The 23334-nt window shown below is 44.1% G+C and overlaps 1 protein-coding gene across 2 annotated transcripts in view; it reads right to left on the reverse strand.

Annotated features, from left to right (window-relative positions):
- ADAM9 (ADAM metallopeptidase domain 9) overlaps window positions 1–11814 on the reverse strand; it is a 111929-nt gene extending 100115 nt beyond the window's left edge. For both annotated transcript variants that reach the window (XM_081171386.1, XM_081171385.1), the window contains exon 1: window positions 11659–11814. In XM_081171386.1, the coding sequence (XP_081027512.1) occupies window positions 11659–11746 (88 nt within the window). In that variant the 5' untranslated portion in view covers window positions 11747–11814. The remainder of the gene's footprint in view (window positions 1–11658) is intronic.
- Between the last annotated feature and the right edge of the window lie 11520 nt (window positions 11815–23334).

Genomic DNA, 23334 nt, shown 5'->3' on the forward strand with positions numbered 1-23334 from the left:
AAAAACCAAAAATACAATAAGATATCACACGTTAAAAACTTCCCTGAACAGGGCTGCCTTAAGATGTCTTCTGAATGTCAGGTAGTTGTTTATCGCTTTGACATCTGCTGGAAGGGCGTTCCACAGGGCGGGCACCACTACCGAGAAGGCCCTCTGCCTGGTTCCCTGTAGCTTTGCTTCTCGCAATGAGGGAACCGCCAGAAGGCCCTCAGCGCTGGACCTCAGCGTCCGGGCAGAATGATGCGGGTGGAGACGCTCCTTCAGGTATACTGGACCGAGGCCGTTTAGGGCTTTAAAGGTCAGCACCAACACTTTGAATTGTGCTTGGAAACGTACTGGGAGCCAATGTAGGTCTTTCAAGACCGGTGTTATATGGTCTCGGCGGCCGCCCCCAGTCACCAGTCTAGCTGCCGCATTCTGGATTAGTTGTAGTTTCCGAGTCACCTTCAAAGGTAGCCCCACGTAGAGTGCATTGCAGTAGTCCAAGCGGGAGATAACCAGAGCATGCACCACTCTGGCGAGACAGTCCGCAGGCAGATAGGGTCTCAGCCTACGTACCAGATGGAGCTGGTAAACAGCTGCCCTGGACACAGATTTGACCTGTGCCTCCATGGACAGCTGTGAGTCCAAAATGACTCCCAGGCTGCGCACCTGGTCCTTCAGGGGCACAGTTACCCCATTCAGGACCAGGGAATCCTCCACACCTGCCCGCCTCCTGTCCCCCAAAAACAGTACTTCTGTCTTGTCAGGATTCAACCTCAGTCTGTTAGCCGCCATCCATCCTCCAACCGCCTCCAGACACTCATACAGGACCTTCACCACCTTCACTGGTTCTGATTTAAAAGAGAGGTAGAGCTGGAAATCCCTTTTATGGTTGAGAGTACCAGAGCAGGAACATATGTGATGTCAACCTGCATACATAGGCTGACGTGGTTGGAAGGAGGGAGAGGGTGCCTGGAGGATATAAATACTGCATGAAACTTGTCATTTCTTTGGACTTGCTGTGGACTAATCACGCAAGTGCCTTCTGCTATCCGGAGAGCAGAATAAACTCTTTCTTTGAACCAACTCGGTGTCATTTTGACTTCCTTCCTCCTGTCCCGGAGCAACGCAGACCCAATCAGTGAACTCCAATAAGGCTACATTTCTTGGTGCTTTGGCCGGGAATCCGTGTTCTCCGAGGACAGGACGAAGGACCGAGACGTCACTGCTAAGCAAACAGCTGGGTCGGCGTTGGTGGCTCCAAGCACGCACCCTGCCATTTCTAGGGGGAGCCCCCACGCCGTACCTGAGTGGAGACGCAGCAGAGACGGAAGACAGACAGCAGCTGCACGGGAGAAGGGTACCCAGGGGAAAGGTAGGCTCCACAGCTTGTTTTGTGGGAGTCAGGGGTTTGATCAGCCCCGCCCAGTAGGAGCAGTAGGGTGCCGCTGGGTTCAACCAGTAGAGAGCAGTAGTGTGCCACTGGTTTGCCGGTAGAAGAGCAGTAAAAAGTGCCACCGGCTTTGGGAAGTTTATGGGTAAAGGGTATTGGGGAGGTGCAGGGGGGTTGTATGTGTATGGGGGTTTGTATGTATGTGTATTTATTTGTGTATGGGGACACTCCAGTGAATGTTTTGAGTGGATGAGACGTTGGGGCTCAGAGCCACTGACGAAGCGAAGTGTGGTCCTTGTAAGGTGCGGTTCCTAGCGACACGAGTCCGTCTAGGCCACTGACAGGACACGGAGAAAGGTGACTGAGTGGGAAACAACGTTAGGTGGACGGAGTGTCCCAGAGGTTAAGGGAAAGAAAAGAAAAAAAAGAAAAAGTAAACCAACCCCCTTGCAGTGTTTGTTCTTTTTGGACAATTGGAAATGTCAAGCTACAGTTGAAAAAAACCCCTTTAAGCTCCTTTCTGTATTCTGGCAGTGACCAGCATAGGTGCGTCCAGTTGGCTTGTATTATATTGGCAACATGTGGGGTCCGGGGAAAAAAAAAAGATATGTGCTCTGCAGAGGCGCCAGGAATAGAACCCTGCATGAAGGGGTTCTCAATTCTGCCACATCTACTGTGCTGCATCTTAGGGGGTTGGGAAACAGACCTTAAAACACCTAGAATCTTGCAGAGTACAAGTATATATATATTAAAAAGTATTATTTGGTCTTTAACATTAAAAGTGACATGAGTTGCTAATGAGGTCAAATTTTATATTTTCATGATAAAGGTAGGAAGGTTTCAATTACTAATAAAATCATGTACTGGTTTCAGAATTTGAATGTCATCAATTCACTGTGCTTTGAGCTACTTGGTATATTAAGATGTTTTTGTTAATAAGATTGTTTCTTATTGACTCTGTTGCATAAGGTACCCTGGTGGATTTAGAAACCGCTTGTTAAATGTTGATCAAAAGTAAAAATGTACAAATGTATGGGAAAAGGTAGTGTTGTCAAAAGGGATGGGGTTTTAGCCCCCCCATCCCATGTTCAGACAGATGAAAAGAGAAGTGAGAGGGTTACGGGGACAAAGCAGTAAATCATCCCCCTTGCAGTGTCTGTGTTTAACACAGAAACAAAGACGCTATGCAGCCCTTGGTGGAGTCTGGAAACCAGGTTAAAATGGGGCCAGAGAACACTCAGGAAAATTACAAGTTACCAAATATTGCATAGCAGGCCAACCCCCTAGAGCAAGAGTACCTGTGTCATTTAATCATATGGCCTCTTTTGTTATCATAGAGGTGGTTCTGTAAATTTGACACACCTTTACATCTTGCAGGTAGCAGCAAAAGGGAATTTGCAATACTTGCAGACCTGTGTTTTAAAACTTAAAGGGGCGTGCAAGTTAGATTTTATTATAAATCTCAGCTCAGTTTAAAATAAGGAATAGCACACTATTTGATACCAAAATTGATTTTTGCACTACCTTTCTTCTGATATATTTTTGAAATGCGTATAATTTTTATTTGTAAAAGGGATGAACAATTGTATGCAGAAGGTGAAGTAGTGGTCTGGGCTGGAGAAGGTAGAGGGAAGTAGAAAAGAAGGTGAGAGTGTTTATGCTGATTAGTATTAATGAAATTAATATATTAAAATGCTATTATTGAGAGAGAGAGTTTACTAAATATAGTAAAAGCTGAATTGCATAAAGGCTGTGTGTGACCAGCGGCACACTTAGTCAAAGTCTTGCATGTGCTGTTAAAATGCACTCAGATTATTGGTTGAGGTTTTCATGAGTAAAAACCAGCTTTTAATGAATTCTGAATTAAGAATTAAGAATATAATATATTATGGAGCAGCCCTCTTTTTGGCTGGCTGGACAGCTAACCATCCATAAATTAACAGCAAGAGTAGGGACCTGGAATATTGTTTGTGCTCTTTTTAGTATGTCCCTCCCATGAAAGATACTCCTTGGATATCTATTAATTGAAAATTGAGGTGGGCCTTTTTGATTTCTAAGTGTACATGCCAGGAGAGGTCTTAGGCAAAATAACTTTTATTTCCCTGTTCACATTAGGCTGTGGAAAGTGTCCAATGCTTTGAAATTTTCCTTCTCTGAGACACACATATACTCAGGGTACTTGCCAGAATCAAAAGGTGTCAAATGCATTAGTAACAGCAGAATCAAGATGTTGATAGACAAAATACCCCAATGCTTATTGATAAGGTGATTCCTCCTAGGTTTCTCTTGGGTGAAAGGCAATATTGAACAAAGTTACCTTATGTTCGGTTCCTTTGAAGGAAAAGAAATGCTGCTTTGAATAGCAAATGTGTGTATTGGGAAACTGGGACCTTAATTCATAACGCAAATAACACACACCAAGCAAGAGGCCCCACTGTCTGTGTTCATTCGTTAGTGGTTTGTGCCCTTCTTTGTGGTTTCAAATATGGAAGTTATCAGGCACTTCTTCTTATCAGGGCTGCTAATGTCATATGCTTTCGTAGCCTTCTCCGACATGGTGGTGTTCCCTAAAATGTTCCTAGTGCTCTAGGTCAGATATATAGTTTCACATTATGAAAAGGAACAAGCAGGAACCTTTCCCCTAAACGGTGTCTTGGTACCTGCTCTCTCAAACCCCCCCCCCAATCTGCTCTACATAGGATTGAATTAAATATATATGGGGAAAAAAGAAAAAAGTTGGTGTTAAAGAGTTCAGTTGCACTCTGTCTCCTTCTGTGTGTAATATACAGATGCAGAAATGAGTTTATATTTAGTCAGCATGAGTTGCTTATTCCTCCTGTTTAATAGGAATACCCTTTCTGACTGTCATCATATGTTTTCGTATAAGAAAATTCAGCCATACAGCAGGTAGCACTTAACTTATTGTTGTACCATAATTCTAACTGAACCACTGTCCCAAGTCAATTAAGTACGTGAATATGTATATCAAGATTAAATCATTTGCAGATAAATAATAGATAATCATAGAATCATAGAATCATAGAGTTGGAAGAGACCACAAGGGCCATCGAGTCCAACCCCCTGCCAAGCAGGAAACACCATCAGAGCACTCCTGACATATGGTTGTCAAGCCTCTGCTTAAAGACCTCCAAAGTAGGAGACTCCACCACACTCCTTGGCAGCAAATTCCACTGTCGAACAGCTCTTACTGTCAGGAAGTTCTTCCTAATGTTTAGGTGGAATCTTCTTTCTTGTAGTTTGGCTCCATTGCTCCGTGTCCGCTTCTCTGGAGCAGCAGAAAGCAACCTTTCTCCCTCCTCTATGTGACAACCTTTTATATATTTGAACATGGCTATCATATCACCCCTTAACCTCCTCTTCTCCAGGCTAAACATGCCCAGCTCCCTTAGCCGTTCCTCATAAGGCATCGTTTCCAGGCCTTTGACCATTTTGGTTGCCCTCCTCTGGACACGTTCCAGTGTGTCAGTGTCCTTCTTGAATTGTGGTGCCCAGAACTGGACACAGTACTCCAGGTGAGGTCTGACCAGAGCAGAATACAGTGGCACTATTACTTCCCTTGATAGGGAAAACTGGGAAGGACTGTCCTACAGTTTATTCAAAAGGTCAATCAACTTTCAAATGCAGCCCAACAGAACACCCTTTCGCAGTAAATATTCTGCAGAAAGAATTTAAAACAGAAGCATATCTTAAAAGGCAAAGGTAGGATAATCACGGTAATATGCTACCTTCCAAGAGGATCTCATTCTTTTGTGATTTAATCTCTGCTTGCAATTTGTGTGTGTGTATTCTACAATCACATTTATCCCTGAGGAGAGCCAGCATCTGGTACATGTTTTGTATGTGCTTTTAAGCTTTCTATTTGTGTGAATGATTTCAGATGCCAGATCATCACCTGTGTTACCTTGTTAACGTACTTCCTCTTTGTGTCAGTGTCACACACACACACACACACACACACACACACACACACACCAAAAGAGAGAGAGAGGGAGGATGAGAGGGGGGAATGATGTTGGGATTGAATAATTTAGAATGGACTTAAGAAAAGGAGGTGAAGTAGACAAAAGGACAGTAAAAAAGGGGTGTTTCAGTATATAAGATCATATAGCGATAAAGTGGGCCTTTGGTCCTGAGGGCAGCAGAGTACAGGGATGGGAATTGGCTGAAGAAACAGAAGGCATTAAAGGGGTAATGGGGCCCTTTGGATGTCCAGCAGTCCTTTGTTGGGCTCAAATTGTCGTATTGTGTGTGTGTTGAATATATGCTATATGGTGATTTGTGGACCTAGTAGGTGTCTAAAGCCATTTGCACATGGTGAAATATGTTTTTATCAAGGTAATTTTATCAAGGTAATTGTTAGACCCTGTTGATGACCAACCCATAGCCTATTTGTCTGGAAAATTAACCACTATGGAACAAGGTTTGCCTCCCTGCATGTGAGCAGTAGTGGCGGCTGCCACTGACTAAAAGAGAACCGACAGGTTCACCTTTGGACAAGAAACTACGTGCGTCACTCCTCATGCTGTGCCAGCATTGGTGGACATGAAAGGAACTTATTTTTCTATCCCAAGCAGAGATGATGAAGCGCCTAGCAGCTGACTTATACTGCCCATGCACCCGCGGTTGCAACTGAGAATTACTGAGACTCTTAACCTGGTTACCTATGGGAGAGGATGGGCCTCCAACACCTGACTGCATATATTCCAGCAGGCCTGATTTGAAGGATGAAGCAAACCCCAGGCAGTATGAGATTGGACTGCTACGATTGATCTACACCAACCCCTTCAACTCACCATCTCTCGGTGCCCTACAGACACCGCCTCATGCTTCTCCTCACCGCATCGGCTCGGCGCCCACCAGACGACCGCCCTGCTGGTGCCACCCCTGGAAACTGGCATCTCTACGCACGGCAAGAGAAAATTCCAGTGTGGACTAAAAGAGGACATTTTCTTTTCTTTCCCCTTGAATGAATATGTAGCTTTGTATATTGCTTTGTGGGAGGTACCCCAGGTATTAGAAGAAGGAAGGTATTAGGAAATAGATATATATCCCTGTGCCCAAATGATGCAGGTAGGGCTGAGGGGGGACATAGTTTTGGCCGGGATGGTGATCTTCTTATTTCTGGCCATCACTGCGCCCACACCACTTAAGGTAACCCAGCGGCTAATGAGAGAATGGGGTGCCCGCAAGACGCAGAAATGGAAGCCTATTCTGCAAAACCGAACCAATTGCACGGTCTGCACCCGGGACCTCTCGCACTCTGTGACCTACAGATGCTTTGGGAGGAGTACCCCTCCTGTGCCTTGGAATGAGTCCTCAGTTACGGCCCCAATTTTGGGTTCCGCCGGATTTTGGGCTGCATTAAATTTGACAGAAGGAGCCTGTGGCTTTAACATTTCTGACCATGGTGTAGCTATTCGACACCTGGCAACAGAAAGAGAGAAAGTAGCCCATGCTCCTGTCCCAACCAGGAAGGGATGGGACATGTCTTGGTTGACTGAGTGGCTTCCAAACCTTGGGTGGCTTAGAGGACTTGTAATGATGTTAATGGACTAATCTTGCTTCTTTTCTGCTCCTGTATACACTGCTTAATGCAATGCTTGCAAAATATGATGCGTAAAATGATGTCACGAATGATTCGGCCCCAGATTATAGCAGTGACACGAGAATACCAGCCAGTACCTTGGGACGAGCCGAAAGGCTGTCCAAAAGAAGAGGAGGAAATGAAGGAATGGGTTTCCCAAACCCAAAACTGACTGTGCAGGCATTTTTAAACTGCACCAAAATCCCCATTTCTCCTTAGCTAAAATGCATAAACTTTAGCCGTTGAGCAAATGCAAAACAAGAACACAGCTCTCTCCCTTATCAGTTTGACAGCAAGACTGGCCTTGACTTTACCAGTAGAACAGATACAGACATATCTTATGTTCTGACCACAAATGACAGGGAGACCCAAGTCTGGGACTAACGCCAGAGCATGTTCTCGGAAGTAGTGACCTTTTGCTCCAAGATAGGAGTAGGAACAGGAATATCCTTTTATGGTCAGGAGTGCAGGAAGGAAATCCCTTTTATGGTTGAGAGTACCAGAGCAGGAACATATGTGATGTCAACCTGCATACATAGGCTGACGTGGTTGGAAGGAGGGAGAGGGTGCCTGGAGGATATAAATACTGCATGAAACTTGTCGTTTCTTTGGACTTGCTGTGGACTAATCACGCAAGTGCCTTCTGCTATCCGGAGAGCAGAATAAACTCTTTCTTTGAACCAACTCGGTGTCATTTTGACTTCCTTCCTCCTGTCCCGGAGCAACGCAGACCCAATCAGTGAACTCCAATAAGGCTACAGTTAAACTATGGAACTTGCTCTCACAAGAGGCAATGATGGCCACCAATTTTGATGGCTTTAAAAGAGGATTAGACAAGTTTATGGATCCGTGGTTCCTTCTCCACAGTCGCAGGCAGCATCCTTCTCAATGCCAGTTCCTGGGAGCCGCAGGTGGGCAGAGGGTGGCACTTGCGCTCAGGTCCTGCTCGTGCGTTTCCCATCAGAGACATCTGGTTGGCCACTGTGAGAACAGGAAGCTGGACTAGATAACCCATGGGCCTGATCCAGCAGGACTCTTCTTATGTTCAGGAGCTTCAAATTCCAAAATGCACCCTGCCTATACAAACTGCCTATACAAATAGGGTGGGCCTCCCTCCAATATTATAATCATGAAAACAGCACCTCAAACAAGGGTGAGGAACCTCAGTTAGACCCAGCAGGGATCCTAATGTGGACCACAAGATGGTTCTTCCCCAGCCCTGCCCACCTGCTTCGTATCTGACATCTGACATTAACGTTTTTTCCTCTGGGAGCAGAGCCTGCATTTGGCACCTTAAAAATTTGCTACCATATGTCAGCCGATCCTTGTCTATCCCTGCCAAAATGGGGAGGGGGCTACATTCAGCACTGAATTTAAAGATTTGTTATTTTATGTAAATTGCTTTGGGAATTCTTGCTAGGCCAGCAAAGTAGCATAAAAATGTATTTATAAATAAAATAGATAAAGAGGTTCCAGGTTAAAGGGCCTGGATGGGATAGCCCCTGGGAACCACATGAAGAACATGGTGTTTCATGGTGGAAGAAATGTGGGATATGAAAGAAGGAGGGAAGGAAGGAAACCTTTAAAGTGTTGTTAAAGTCACTGAACTTAACTGTAATATATGCCATTTTAAAGCCCGTGCTTTGTAGTTGTGGGGTGGGGGGTGGAAGAAGGTGGTGGAAGAATCAAACTGCTATTATCCCATCACAGGAACACAGGAAGCTGCCTTATACCAAGTAAGACTGTTGGTCCACACTGACCAGGATTTCAGGCATCCCCACCAGGAGATGCCATTGGAGACGGAACTTTCTGCATGCAAAGCAGATGCTCTGTCCCTGAGCTATGGCCATGGCATGTCAAATGACCAGCAAATAATTAAAAAATGGCGACCAAGAAAATGAGCTGTAAACTAGAAGTCCCCAGATCAAAACTCACTTCTGCCATGAACAACTATATAGGCAGGTCTCTCTCTCAATCCCCTCCCTCTCACAAACTATGTAGCATTTCACAGGTTGTTATCATGTGTATTTTATTGATTGATAGAAAAAAATAGTTATATACTGCTGTATCATAAAGATATATCACAGCAGGTTACAACATTATAAAAACATAAAACCAAATAATAATATCATAAAGAGTTAAAAGCAAGTTAAGGGCAAAAATAAAATAAAAACAAGTACTGAGTTCTCATATGCCCTAACACTCTATTGAATAAATGCTATACAAGGGGAACACTCTACCCTGCACTGGCGTGCCTTCCATACATTTCAAAGTGATCTCAACAGCAGAGCTTCCAAGCAGCTTGAGCCCCCCAGGAAGCAGCCCCAGAAGGACAAAGGGCACTGTCAAGAGGATAAGCCCCAGTCGGAAACAGCAGCTTCCCTATTGGAACCAATTGCTGCGGAATAACAGCAAAGAGGAAGGCTGCATTCAAGCTGAGCTCCTGGACTTCTCGAATCATCTGACAAGCCACTCTGGAAAATAGGGTGCTGAACTTGGTCTGATCCACCAGGGCTCAGGAATACCTTTTTTGGTATATCGCTGTGGGTTAAACCACAGAGCCTAGGACTTGCCAATCAGAAGGTCAGTGGTTTGAATCCCCACGACGGAGTGAGCGCCCGTTGCTCCTGCCAACCTAGCAGTTCGAAAGCACGTCAAAGTGCAAGTAGATAAATAGGTACCCCTCCGGCGGGAAGGTAAACGGCGATTCCGCATGCTGCTCTGGTTCGCCAGAAGCGGCTTAGTCATGCTGGCCACATGACCCGGAAGCTGTACGCCGGCTCCCTTGGCCAATAAAGCAAGATGAGCGTCGCAACCCCAGAGTCGGTCACGACTGGACCTAATGGTTAGGGGTCCCGATACAACTTTGAACCAAGATACGGGGGGAAATACGTCCAACCCCAACCTCCCCAACCAGCCACTGCAATAGCATCCTGTGGAGCCCATCCAAAGATTCCTTCTAGAACTGGTCCACTTCCTTGGAACTCCCTTGCACTGCACATCAGAGAATCACCTCCTCTAAGGTGTTCCTGATTTTTAATACTATAGAATCATAGAAATGTAGAGTTGGAAGAAATCTCGGGGTCATCCAGTACAACCTCCTGCAATGCAGGAATCTCAGCTAGATTTTATAACCAACCTCTGCTTAAAAGCCTCCAGTGAAAGAGAGTCCACAACCTACCAAGCAGTGACTAGGGGGACTACATTGGTCCCCAACATGTTTCCAGTAAATTAGAGTATTAAAGTATTAATCTCTGGTGAATCCTTCCCAAAGCCTGGGAAGCTTTTGCTCAGCTTAAGGAAGGAGGCACAATGCTCACATGAGACATCACAATGTCACGACGGCACCCCAACCCCATTGCCCTCACAAGCTGGCATCTCTGGCCCTGTTCCCCTACAAAAAAATTCACTGCACGCCCCGTGGGAGACTGTCCCACTGGCAAACCACTCTAATGGTCAGAAAGTTTTTTTCAAATGCTTAGTTGGAATCTCCTTTCTTGTAACTTGAAGCCATTGGTTCAGGTCTTAGCTCTTGAACAGGAGAAAACAAGCTTACTCAATCCTCCATGTGACAGCCCTTAAGATATTTGAAGATGGCTATCCTATCTCCTCTCAATCTCTTTTCCAGACTAAACATTTCCAGCTCCTTCAACTGTTCCTCACAAGGCTTGGTTTCCAAACCCTGGATCATATTGTTCGTCCTGCTCTGCACACCTTCCAGCTTGTCAACATCCTTCTTAAATTGTGGTGCCCAGAACTGGACACAGTATTCCATGTGTGTTTTGACCAAGTGGTAATACGACTTCCCTTGATCTGGATACTAGACTTCTGTTGATGCAGCCTAGAATAGCATTAGCTTTTTTTGCTGCTGCATCTGTGGACTCATGTTCAGCTTGTGGTCCACCAAGACCCCTAGATCCTTTTCACATGTACTGTTAGTAAGCCAGGTGTCCCCCATCTTATATTTGTGTATTTGGTTCTTCCCACCTAAGTGCAGAACCTGACATTTGTCCCTATTGAAATTATTTTTATTAGCTTGGGTCCAGTTCTCCAATCTGTTAAGGTAATTTTGAATTCTGATTCTGTCTTTTGCAGCATTAGCTACCCCTCCCAGTTTGGTGTCATCTGCAAATTTGATGCGCATGCTCCCAATATTATTTTAAACTTTGTATATTTATATTGTTTTTATATATTGAATTGTTTTAACTGTTTTCAATTGTACAACGGTTTCATATATGACTTACTAGATTGTAAATGGCTTCGGAATGCCTTCTTGGAAGGGATTCTTAAAAGAAAGAAAGAGCTTTTGCCTGCCCGCAATAATTGACCAAACATTTCCCTGCTCTCTTATACAGAAGTTCCCCAGGCGCTGCTCCGACCAAGGCTTGCTTAGAGTGCCAAGCGCGCGCGCCCGCAGGATCTCCAGGACGGCGAGTCCCCTCCACAGGCGGGCGCGGGTGAGGCATCCCGGCTTCCTTGCCAAGGTTCCCGAGCGGAAGAGGGAGAAGAGGGTGGCGCTTCTGCCCAGGGGATCCGCGGGGAAGGATCGGGGAGGGGGAGGCTTGGCTCTCGCTCCTCGGAGATCCCCGGCTGGCGCGCGCCGAGGGGCGGGGAGGTCGCCGGCCAAGGAGAGCTCCGACGCTCGGAAGGAGGGGAAGGGAAGGGGGTCCGGACTCACCTGGCCGGTCGGCCTGCGCAGGCAGCGCCCCGAAGAGCAGCAGCAGCAGCAGCAGCCAGCAGCTCCGCGCGGCCCGCACCATCCCCATCCCCGCGCCCGGATCGGGGCTCCGAGCAGCGGCCCCTCCGCTTCTGGAGCGTGCGCGGCGCGGCCTCCCAGTCCCGGGACCACCCCCGGGGAGGAGCCGGCTCCGCCCCGCCCGCCCGAGGGCGCCGGAGGGCAGGACGACGAAGCGGGGAAGAGCGGGAGGGCCAGCGGCCCAGAGGTCCGGCCGGCGGAGCAGCGCAGCCGCCGACGAGAGGACTCTCCCGACATGGACACGCGGAGCCCCGCCAGACGCGCGTCCCCTTGGAATGCGCCCTCGAGCCGCCGCCGCCGCCTCCGTTCGCTTGGCTGTTCTGTTCTGCTTGGGGGTTGGAATATTCCTGGAGCCCCAGATGAAAAAAATGTCTGTTTAAAAAAGGAAATGCATATATAACTGAAGGCAAATTAGTCAAGGCTTGGTAGGCATTTACTAATCTGAAATATTAAGGATTGAAAGACCGTAGTACAGTGGTACCTCAGGTTACAGACGCTTCGGGTTACAGACTCCGCTAACCCAGAAATAGTACCTCGGGTTAAGAACTTTGCTTCAGGATGAGAACAGAAATCACACGGCGGTGGCACAGCAGCAGCAGGAGGCCCCATTAGCTAAAGTGGTGCTTCAGGTTAAGAACGGACCTTCGGAACGAATAAAGTACTTAACCCGAGGCACCACAGTACCGTGTTTCTACTCAGCTCTTTTAAGAACACAAAAAGCCTTGGGTTAGATCAGGGATTGAAAACCTGAAGCAAAAATGCATTTATAAGAGGGGGAACTGTTTGCAAAAATGTGTCTTATTAGATGAAATGCTTACAAAAATGCTGTTGAATTTTATGGCGAACAATGCAAAAATATGGTGATCTAAACTGGAAAGAACTGAAGGAAACTAAACTTGAGAGATCCAGCCATCCCTAGTATGAAAGAGGGAGAATTTTGGTTCCAGTGTGGGCATTAAGGTGTTGGGGTAAAAGCAGCCTTTCATTCAGTACTTCTCAAACTGGTGGCCCACAAAGAGAGGAACAAGGAGTTCACTGACCTAATACTGTCAGTTGACTACTTATTGTGGGATATTAGGCATTTGGCAAGTTAGCTATGAAGCTAAGAATGCCCTTGAGGAGGTACCCTTTTTAATCGCATCTTCTGTCTGATAGCAAAGATGACAATGAAATGCCTCTTGGTTCCCTATGGTGTGGCTATCTGGAGACACACAACAACAAACAAACAAACAGCTTATTTAAGAACAGGCATCTCCTGCCCAGCCTTGCACTTCCTGCCACCAGCTAAAAACTGGATCTTGCTTTGTGTACAGACATTTTCTGTGTTTGTCTTATTTGTCTAAGTAGCATCTGGTTGGGTGCTGCTGAGACAGGATGCTGGTCCTTTGGTGGTCCTTTGGTCTGATGCAACAGCAGCACACTTCTGAAGTTCTAAATTTAACTTTAAAGAAACAACATCTGGAGCTGTTTGGGCTTTCATCATTCAAATGTACAGAACCACCCCTCCCTCAAGTCAAAACAAGGGCCTCATTCCCTTCCAGATAGCATTCTGGGGTGCTTATTCCAGTGGTGGGCAACCAGAGTGAAAAAAGAAAGCAGAGCAAAGAATGTGACCTTTCTACAGCGAGTTGCAGTCGCACAAAAGCAAGATGGTTCAATGCACACACCTCTGCTTATCCTCTGTCCAGGCAAGCAAGAGGCAGCATCACAATATAATATGCACTGTGCAGAGAATAGAGCAGGAAGATTACTTCTATAGATCTGGACACTATACTTTTGTTCATGCCGCAGCCTAGAATAGCATTTGCTGCTGCATCACACTGTTGATTCATGTTAAGCTTGTCTACTAAGACCCCTAGATCCTTTTCATGGATCTGGCAAGCCAGATGTCACCCATCTTATATTTGTAAGTGTAGAACCTGTTGAATTTCATTTTGTTACATTGGGGCTAGGTCTCCAATCTGTTAAGAGCATTTTGAATCCTGATTCTTTATTCTGCATTAGCTACCCTTCCTAATTTGGGGTCATCTGCAAATTAGATGAGTATTCCCTCAATTCCTTCATCCAAATCATTTATAAAGATGTTGAACAACAATGGGAATATGCAGAACCCTGCAGCACCCAACTTGTCATTTCCACCCCCAAGATGACGAGGAACCATTAAGGAGAATTCTTTGGATTTGGTCAGTCAACCAGATACAAATCCACCTAATAGTTACATTATCCAGCCCACATTCTACCAGCTTCTCTGCAATAATATAATGGACTTTGTCAAGAGCCTTGGTCAAATCACGATATACTACGTCCACAGCTTTCCCCTCATCCACTAATCTTGTAACTCTTATAAAAAAAAATGAGATTCATCTGGCATGATTTGTTTTTGAGAAACCCTTGTTGGGTTTTTCTAATCACAGCATCCTTTTCCAGTGCTTGCAGGCTGAGTGTTTAAGTATCTGTTAACAGGAAGCCATTAAAAGCAAAACAAGTAAACTAATAAGAAATAATTGTTGTTTAGTCGTTTAGTCGTGTCTGACTCTTTATAACCCCATGGAGCAGCGCATATATTATAGCCATGTTCAAATATATAAAAGGATGTCACATAGAGGAGGGAGAAAGGTTGTTTTCTGCTGCTCCAGAGAAGCGGACATGGAGCAATGGATCCAAACTACAAGAAAGAAGATTCCACCTAAACATTAGGAAGAACTTCCTGACAGTAAGAGCTGTTCGACAGTGGAATTTGCTGCCAAGGAGTGTGGTGGAGTCTCCTTCTTTGGAGGTCTTTAAGCAGAGGCTTGAGAACCATATGTCAGGAGTGCTCTGATGGTGTTTCCTGCTTGGCAGGGGGTTGGACTCGATGGCCCTTGTGGTCTCTTCCAACTCTATGATTCTATGATGCAGCCCAGAATTGCATTGGCTTTTTTAGCTGCCGCGTCACACTGTTGGCTCATGTCAAGTTTGTGGTCAACCAAGACTCCTAGATCCTTTTCACATGTACTGCTCTCAAGCCAGGTGTCACCCATCTTGTATTTGTGCCTCTCATTTTTTCCCCCCAAGTGCAATACTTTACATTTCTCCCTGTTAAAATTCATCTTGTTTGTTTTGGCCCAGTTCTCTAATTTGTCAAGGTCGTTTTGAAGTGTGATCCTGTCCTCTGGGGTGTTAGCCACTCCTCCCAGGTTGGTGTCATCTGCAAATTTGATCAGGATGCCCTTGAGTCCATCATCCAAGTCGTTGATAAAGATGTTGAATAAGACCGGGCCCAAGACAGAACCCTGTGGCACCCCACTAGTCACTCTTCTCCAGGATGAAGAGGAACCATTGATGAGCACCCTTTGGGTTTGGTCAGTCAGCCAGTTACAAATCCACTGAGTGCTAGCAGAGTCAAGACCGCATTTTACCAGCTTCTTTACAAGAATATCATGGGGCACCTTGTCAAATGCCTTGCTGAAATCAAGGTAGGCTACATCCACTGCGTTCCCTTCATCTACCAGGCTTGTAATTCTGTCAAAAAACGAGATCAGGTTAGTCTGACATGACTTATTTTTCAGAAATCCATGCTGACTATTGGTAATCACAGCATTCCTTTCTAGGTGCTCACAGACTGTTTGCTTAATGATCTGCTCCAGAATCTTCCCTGGTATTGATGTCAGACTGACTGGGCGGTAATTATTTGGGTCCTCTCTTTTCCCCTTTTTGAAAATAGGGACAACATTTGCCCTCCTCCAGTCTGCCGGGACTTCGCCTGTTCTCCAGGAATTCTCAAAGATGACTGCCAGTGGTTCTGAGATCACATCTGCCAGTTCTTTTAATACTCTTGGATGCAGTTCATCTGGCCCTGGAGACTTGAATACATCTAAACTAGCCAAGTATTCTTGTACTATCTCCTTAGTTATTCTGGGCTGTGTTTCCTTTGCTGAATCATTTGCTCCAAATTCTTCAGGTCGGGCATTGTTTTCTTTATCGGAGAAGACTGAGGCAAAGAAGGCATTGAGGAGTTCAGCCCTTTCTGTGTCCCCTGTTTGCATTTCACCATCTTCTCCTCTGAGTGACCCCACTGTTTCTTTGTTCTTCCTTTTGCTACGAACATACCCATAAAAGCCTTTTTTGTTGCTTTTAACCTCTCTAGCAAGCCTGAGTTCATTCTGTGCTTTAGCTTTTCTGACTTTGTGTCTACACGTGCTGGCTATTTGTTTGAATTCCTCTTTGGTGGTTTCCCCCCTTTTCCATTTTTTGTACACATCCTTTTTTAATCTTAACTCAGTTAAAAGTTCTTTAGATAGCCACCCTGGCTTCTTTAAGCACCTTCCATTTTCCGTCTCATTGGTATTGCCTGACGTTGTGCTTTTACTATCTCCCTCTGAACAAACTCCCAGCCATCATGACCTCCCTTTCCTTTTAGTATTACTGTCCATGGGATCTCACCCAGCACTTCCCTAAGTTTTATGAATTCGGCTTTCTTAAAGTCAAGAAATTGAGTCCTAGTATGCTTGGCTGCTCCTTTCCGCTGTATAGTAAACTTCAGAAGAGCATGATCACTCGCGCCTAATGATCCTTCCACTTCTACCCCACTAACCAGGTCATCAACATTGGTTAGGACCAGATCTAAAATGGATGTTCCTCTTGTTGCTTCTCCCACTTTCTGGACAATGAAGTTGTCTGCAAGGCCAGTGAGGAATCTGTTTGACCTTAAGCTCTTGGCTGAGTTTGACATCCAACAAATATCCGGGTAATTGAAGTCCCCCATTACTACTATCTCCCTTCCTTTTGCATGCTTGGCCATCTGTTCCAGGAAGGCATCATCTATGTCCTCCGTTTGGCTTGGGGATCTATAGTAAACTCCCACAATGAGATCTATGTTATTCTTCTCTCCCTTAATTTTGACCCAAATGCTCTCACTTTGGCTTTGAGGTTCTAAATCTTGTATCTCTTCACAGGTATACACATCCCTGACATATAACGCCACTCCTCCTCCTTTCTTGTCTGGTCTGTTTCTCTGAAATACATTGTATCCCCCCATTATTACCTTCCAATTATGGGACTTATCCCACCAGGTTTCAGTGATGCCTATTATGACATATTTAGTTTGCTGTACCAAGAGCTCAAGCTCATCTTGTTTATTTCCCATGCTTTGCGCATTAGTGTACAGACATTGAAGTCCATTAATCATTCCCCCGTGTCTCTTATTTAAGGATTTTTTCCTCCCACCACTAGGTCTGCGTGCTGTTTGCTCCATTTGGTCTATGACATTTGGATGATCATCTTTATCAATTGATAGACTCCTACCTTCAGGAGCACTGTCTCCCTCCCCCACATTAGTCAGTTTAAAGCCCTCCTGATGAGGTTTCTGAGATTTTTGGCAAAAACATTTCTCCCAACCGTTGTGAGGTGCAGCCCATCGCTTGCCAGAAGTCCATCTTCAAGAAACTGCAATCCGTGATCTAAGAATCCAAACTGTTCCTGTTTACACCATTTGCGAAGCCAGCTGTTAACTTCCACTATTTTCCCCTCTCTCCCTGGGCCACGTTGTTCAACTGGGAGGACAGATGAGATGACAATTTGTGCATTTAGTTGCTTCAATTTCCTGCATCAATAGGAGTATAGCATCCAGATCAAGGGAAGTAATAGTGCCACTGTATTCTGCTCTGGTCAGACCTCACCTGGAGTACTGTGTCCAGTTCTGGGCACCACAGTTCAAGAAGGACACTGACAAACTGGAACGTGTCCAGAGGAGGGCAACCAAAATGGTCAAAGGCCTGGAAACGATGCCTTATGAGGAACGGCTAAGGGAGCTGGGCATGTTTAGCCTGGAGAAGAGGAGGTTAAGGGGTGATATGATAGCCATGTTCAAATATATAAAAGGATGTCACATAGAGGAGGGAGAAAGGTGGTTTTCTGCTGCTCCAGAGAAGCGAACACAGAGCAATGGAGCCAAACTACAAGAAAGAAGATTCCACCTAAACATTAGGAAGAACTTCCTGACAGTAAGAGCTGTTCGACAGTGGAATTTGCTGCCAAGGAGTGTGGTGGAGTCTCCTACTTTGGAGGTCTTTAAGCAGAGGCTTGACAACCATATGTCAGGAGTGCTCTGATGGTGTTTCCTGCTTGGCAGGGGGTTGGACTCGATGGCCCTTGTGGTCTCTTCCAACTCTATGATTCTATGATTCTATGCTGGTAGCTTTGAGAACACGGTCCAACCATATCGTCCTCTGTCGTCCCCTTCTCCTTGTGCCCTCCATCTTTCCCAACATCAGGGTCTTTTCCAGGGAGTCTTCTCTTCTTATGAGGTGGCCAAAGTATTGGAGCCTCAGCTTCACGATCTGTCCTTTCAGTGAGCACTCAGAGATGATCTTAAGAATGGATAGGTTTGATCTTCTTGCAGTCCATAATTCTTGCAGCACCATAATTCAAAAGCATAAATTCTTCAGTGATCAGCCTTCTTTGTGGTTCACCTCTCACTTCCATACATCACTACTGGGAAAACCATAGCTTTAACTATACGGACCTTTGTGGGCAAGGTGATGTCTCTGCTTTTTAAGATGCTGTCTAGGTTTGTCATTGCTTTTCTCCAAAAAGCACGCATCTTTTAATTTCGTGATTGCTGTCACCATCTGCAGTGATCATGGAGCCCAAGAAAGTAAAATCTCTCACTGCCTCCATTTCCTGCCCTTCTATTTGCCAGGAGGTGATGGGACCAGTTGCCATGATCTTCGTTTTTTTTGATGTTGAGCTTCAGACCATATTTTGCGCTCTCCTCTTTCATCCTCATTAAAAGGTTCTTTAATTCCTCCTCACTTTCTGCCATCAAGGTTGTGTCATCTGCATATCTGAGGTTGTTGATATTTCTTCCGGCAATCTTAATTCCAGCTAGGGATTCATCCAGCCCAGCCTTTCGCATGATGAATTCTGCATATAAGTTAAATAAGCAGAGAGGCAATATACAGCCTTGTCGTACTCCTTTCCCAATTTTGAACCAATCAGTTGTTCCATATCCAGTTCTAACTGTAGCTTCTTGTCCCACATAGAGATTTCTCAGCAGACAGATGAGGTGATCAGGCACTCCCATTTCTTTAAGAACTTGCCATAGTTTGCTGTGGTCAACACAGTCAAAGGCTTTTGCATAGTCAATGAAGCAGAAGTAGATGTCTTTCTGGAACTCTCTAGCTTTCTCCATAATCCAGCGCACGTTTGCAATTTGGTCTCTGGTTCCTCTGCCCCTTCGAAATCCAGCTTGCACTTCTGGGAGTTCTCGGTCCACATACTGCTTGAGCCTTCCTTGTAGAATTTTAAGCATAACCTTGCTAGCGTGTGAAATGAGTGCAATTGTGCGGTAGTTGGAGCATTCTTTGGCACTGCCCTTCTTTGGGATTGGGATGTAAACTGATGTTCTCCAATCCTCTGGCCACTGCTGAGTTTTCCAAACTTGCTGGCATATTGAGTGTAGCACCTTAACAGCATCATCTTTTAAAATTTTTAATAGTTCAGCTGGAATATCATCACTTCCACAATATAGCTGCAATTAAAAGAAAAACCAAAAATTCTGGTTTTTGAGAAAAGATTCTCCCCGTGTAAATGGGAACTAGATGGCCATAATCTAGAGCAGACTAAATATTTCCACCCCTTCATGGATCACTGCCTTGCCGTGGTGAAGGGGCTTGAATAACTCAGAGAAGCTATGAACCATGCCAAGCAGGGCACCCAAGATAGACAGGTCATAGTGGAGAGTTTTGACCAAACGTGATCCACCTGGAGCAGGAACCGGCAAGCCACTCCAGTATCCCTGCCAAGAAAACTCCATGGACAAAGACAACAGGCATATAAAAGTTATGACGCTGAAAGATGAGCCCCTCAGGTCGGAAGGCATCCAACATGCTACTGAGGAAGAGCGGAGCACAAGTACAAGTAGATTCAGAGCTGATGAAGCGGCTGGGCCAAAGCCGAAAGGACGCTCAGTTGCGGATATGCCTGGAAGCAAAAGGAAAGTCCAATGCTGTAAAGAAAAATATTGCATAGGAATCTGGAATGTAAGAACCATGAACCTGGGTAAGTTGGATGTGGTCAAAAATGAGATGGCAAGAATAAATATTGACATCCTGGGCATCAGTGAACTAAAATGGACGGGAATGGGCGAATTCAGTTCGGATGACCATCATATCTACTACTGTGGGCAAGAATCCCGTAAAAGAAATGGAGTGGCCCTCATAGTCAACAAAGAGTGGCAAAAGCTGTACTGGGATGCAATCTCAAAAATGATAGAATGATCTCGATACGAATCCAAGGCAGATCTTTTAACATCACAGTAATCCAAGTTTATGCACCAACTACTGGTGCTGAAGAAACTGAAATTGACCAGTTCTATGAAGACTTACAAGACCTTATAGAAATGACACCAAAGAAGGATGTTCTTCTCATTATAGGGGATTCAAAGTAGGGAATCAAGAGATAAAAGGAACAACTGGCAAGTTTGGCCTTGGAGTTCAAAACGAAGCAGGGCAAAGGCTAATAGAATTCTGTCAAGAGAACAAGCTGGTCATCACAAACACTTTCCCCAACAATACAAAAGACGTCTCTACACATGGGGTTCCTGATACAACAAAATGCCATAAAGAAGAGAAGGCAAAATGAAAAGAAAAATAAAATTTTGGAGAAAATAAAAGAAATTGAGAAGAAATTGAGAGTAAATCCAAAGTCCCAGGAGATTTTGAGAGAAATAAAATTATACCAAGTACAGTATATGGAAATAACGAATCAGGAAATAGAATGGAAAATTAAACAAATGAGACAAAAAACCTTTGAATCAGCTAACAAATGTGGGAAACTGTTAGCTTGGCAACTGAAGAAGAGACAAAAATTAAACACTATTACAAACCTAGAAGTGGAAGGAAAGAGTATACATAACCCAACTGAGATTAGGGACTGTTTCCAGAGGTATTTAAAAAAATTATATACACAAGAACCACAGAAAGAGATGGACATAGATCAATTTTTGAAAATAAATGGATTACAAAAAATCTCTCAAGAAAGTAAGTTAATGTTGAAGCAAAAAATATCTGATCAGGAGGTAGAAGGTGCCATTCAAAATATGCAATTGGGCAAATCTCCAGGACCGGATGGGCTGACTTCTAGATATTATAGAACTCTGAAAGAGTGGTTATTGCAACCTTTGAAAGAAGTCTGCAATGAAATACTGGAAGGGAAAAGGGCACCAGAATCGTGGAAAGATGCGTACATTACACTTATACCGAAAACAGAGACTGAAAAGACTCAGCTTTTAAGAACTACCGCCCTAAATCGTTACTTAATGTGGATTACAAAATTTTTGTGACATTTTGGCCAAGAGATTGAAAAAAGTATTGGTGGAAGAGATCCATAAAGACCAAGCGGGCTTTCTCCCAGGAAGACACTTGTCTGATAATGTGAGGAATATAATAGATATCTTGGAAAAACTAGAAGTTAATATAAACACCAAAGCAGCTTTGATATTTGTGGATGCGGAGAAAGCTTTTGATAATATCTCTTGGAGTTTTATGAAGAAGAATCTGCACAGGATGGGGGTAGGCCAAGGTTTTGAAAATGGTATAGGTGCAATATATTCTGAACAAAAGGCTAAACTAATTGTAAACAATGTGGTTACGGAAGAATTCAGAATAGAAAAAGGGACACGACAGGGGTGCCCAATCTCCCCACTGCTTTTTATATCGGTCCTGGAGGTTTTGCTAAACATGATTAGAAGGGACTGGTCAGTTAAAGGTATACAGGTCGGAGCCAAACAATATAAATTGAGAGCATTTGCAGATGACTTAGTACTGACGTTACAGGAGCCAGAATCTAGTATGAAGAGGGTTTTAGAATTAATTCAGGAATTTGGTCAAGTGGCAGGCTTTAAACTAAACAAGTAAAAAACCAAGGTTTTAGAGAAAAACTTAACACCGATTGAAAGAGATAGGTTTCAGAATGAGACAGGATTAACTGTGGTAAAGAAAGTGAAATATCTGGGAATTAATATGACAGCCAAAAATGGGAATCTGTTTAAAGATAACTATGAAAAATGTTGGACGGAAGTGAAAAAAGATTTAGAAATTTGGTCAAATTTGAAGCTTTCACTGTTGGGTCGAATTGCTGTGATAAAAATGAATGTATTGCCGAGAATGTTGTTTCTATTTCAGACATTACAAATTGTGGACAAGATGGACTGTTTCAAGAAGTGGCAGAGAGATATTTCTAAATTTGTCTGGCAGGCCAAGAAGCCTAGAATAAAATTTAAGATACTGACAGATGTAAAGGAAAGGGGTGGATTTGCCCTGCCAGACTTCAAACTTTATTATGAATCAGCAGCTTTTTGCTGGCTGAAGGAATGGCTACTTCTTGAAAACACAGACATTTTGGATTTAGAAGGTTTTAACAACGTATTTGGATGGCATGCATACTTGTGGTATGATAAGATTAAAGCTCATAAAGCATTTAAAAATCATATTGTCAGGAAAGCTTTGTTCAATGTTTGGATAATATATAAAGATTTGTTGGAAAATAAAACTCCAAGGTGGCTGTCACCAATGGAAGCAAAAGCTTTGAAAAAGCTCAGTATGGACGCCAAATGGCCGACATATTGTGAGATTTTAGAGCAAGAAGGAGATAAACTGAAACTGCAGAGTTTTGAAAAATTAAAGGATAAAGTGAGAGATTGGCTCTATTACTATCAGATAATGGAGGTATACAAATTGGATAAGAAAATTGGCTTCCAGGTGGAAAAGTCAAAACTAGAAACAGAACTGTTAGAAACCAAAATTAAGAATTTGTCAGGAATGTATAACTTGCTGTTGAAATGGAATACTCAGGATGAAACGGTGAAATCTGCTATGATTAAATGGGCACAAGATGTTGGACATAATATTATGTTTGCTGACTGGGAACAGTTATGGACCACAGGTATGAAGTTTACGGCATGTAATGCCTTAAAAGAGAATATTATGAAAATGATATACAGGTGGTACATGACCCCAGTCAAGCTTGCAAAAATCTATCATTTGCCCGATAATAAATGCTGGAAATGTAAGGAAACTGAAGGTACATTCTTTCACCTTTGGTGGATGTGCCCTAGGATTAAGGCTTTCTGGGAAATGATATATAATGAATTGAAAAAGGTATTTAAATATACCTTCTTGAAGAAACCAGAGGCCTTTCTCCTGGGCATTGTCGGCCAATTGGTGCCAAAGAAGGACAGAACTTTTTTTATGTATGCTACAACAGCAGCAAGAATACTAATCGCTAAGTACTGGAAGACACAAGATCTACCCACTCTGGAAGAATGGCAGATGAAGCTGATGGACTATATGGAACTGGCAGAAATGACTGGAAGAATCCGAGACCAGGGAGAAGAGTCGGTGAAAGAAGACTGGAAGAAATTTAAGGACTACTTAAAGAAATATTGTAAAATCAATGAATGTTAGAAAGATGTTGGATAGAAATTAAGTGGTTTCTGGCTGTAATGCTTTAGGAGATATGAAAAAAAAGGATTATAAATGGGTAAAAATTCTATGGTAAGGATTTGCTGAACAAACAAACTGAATTGGAATACAAAGAAGGGAAGTATGAGGAGGTCGG

This window comes from Podarcis bocagei (assembly GCF_964188305.1).
Source record: "Podarcis bocagei genome assembly, chromosome: 15".
In the NCBI taxonomy this organism is placed as follows: Eukaryota; Metazoa; Chordata; class Lepidosauria; order Squamata; family Lacertidae; genus Podarcis; species Podarcis bocagei.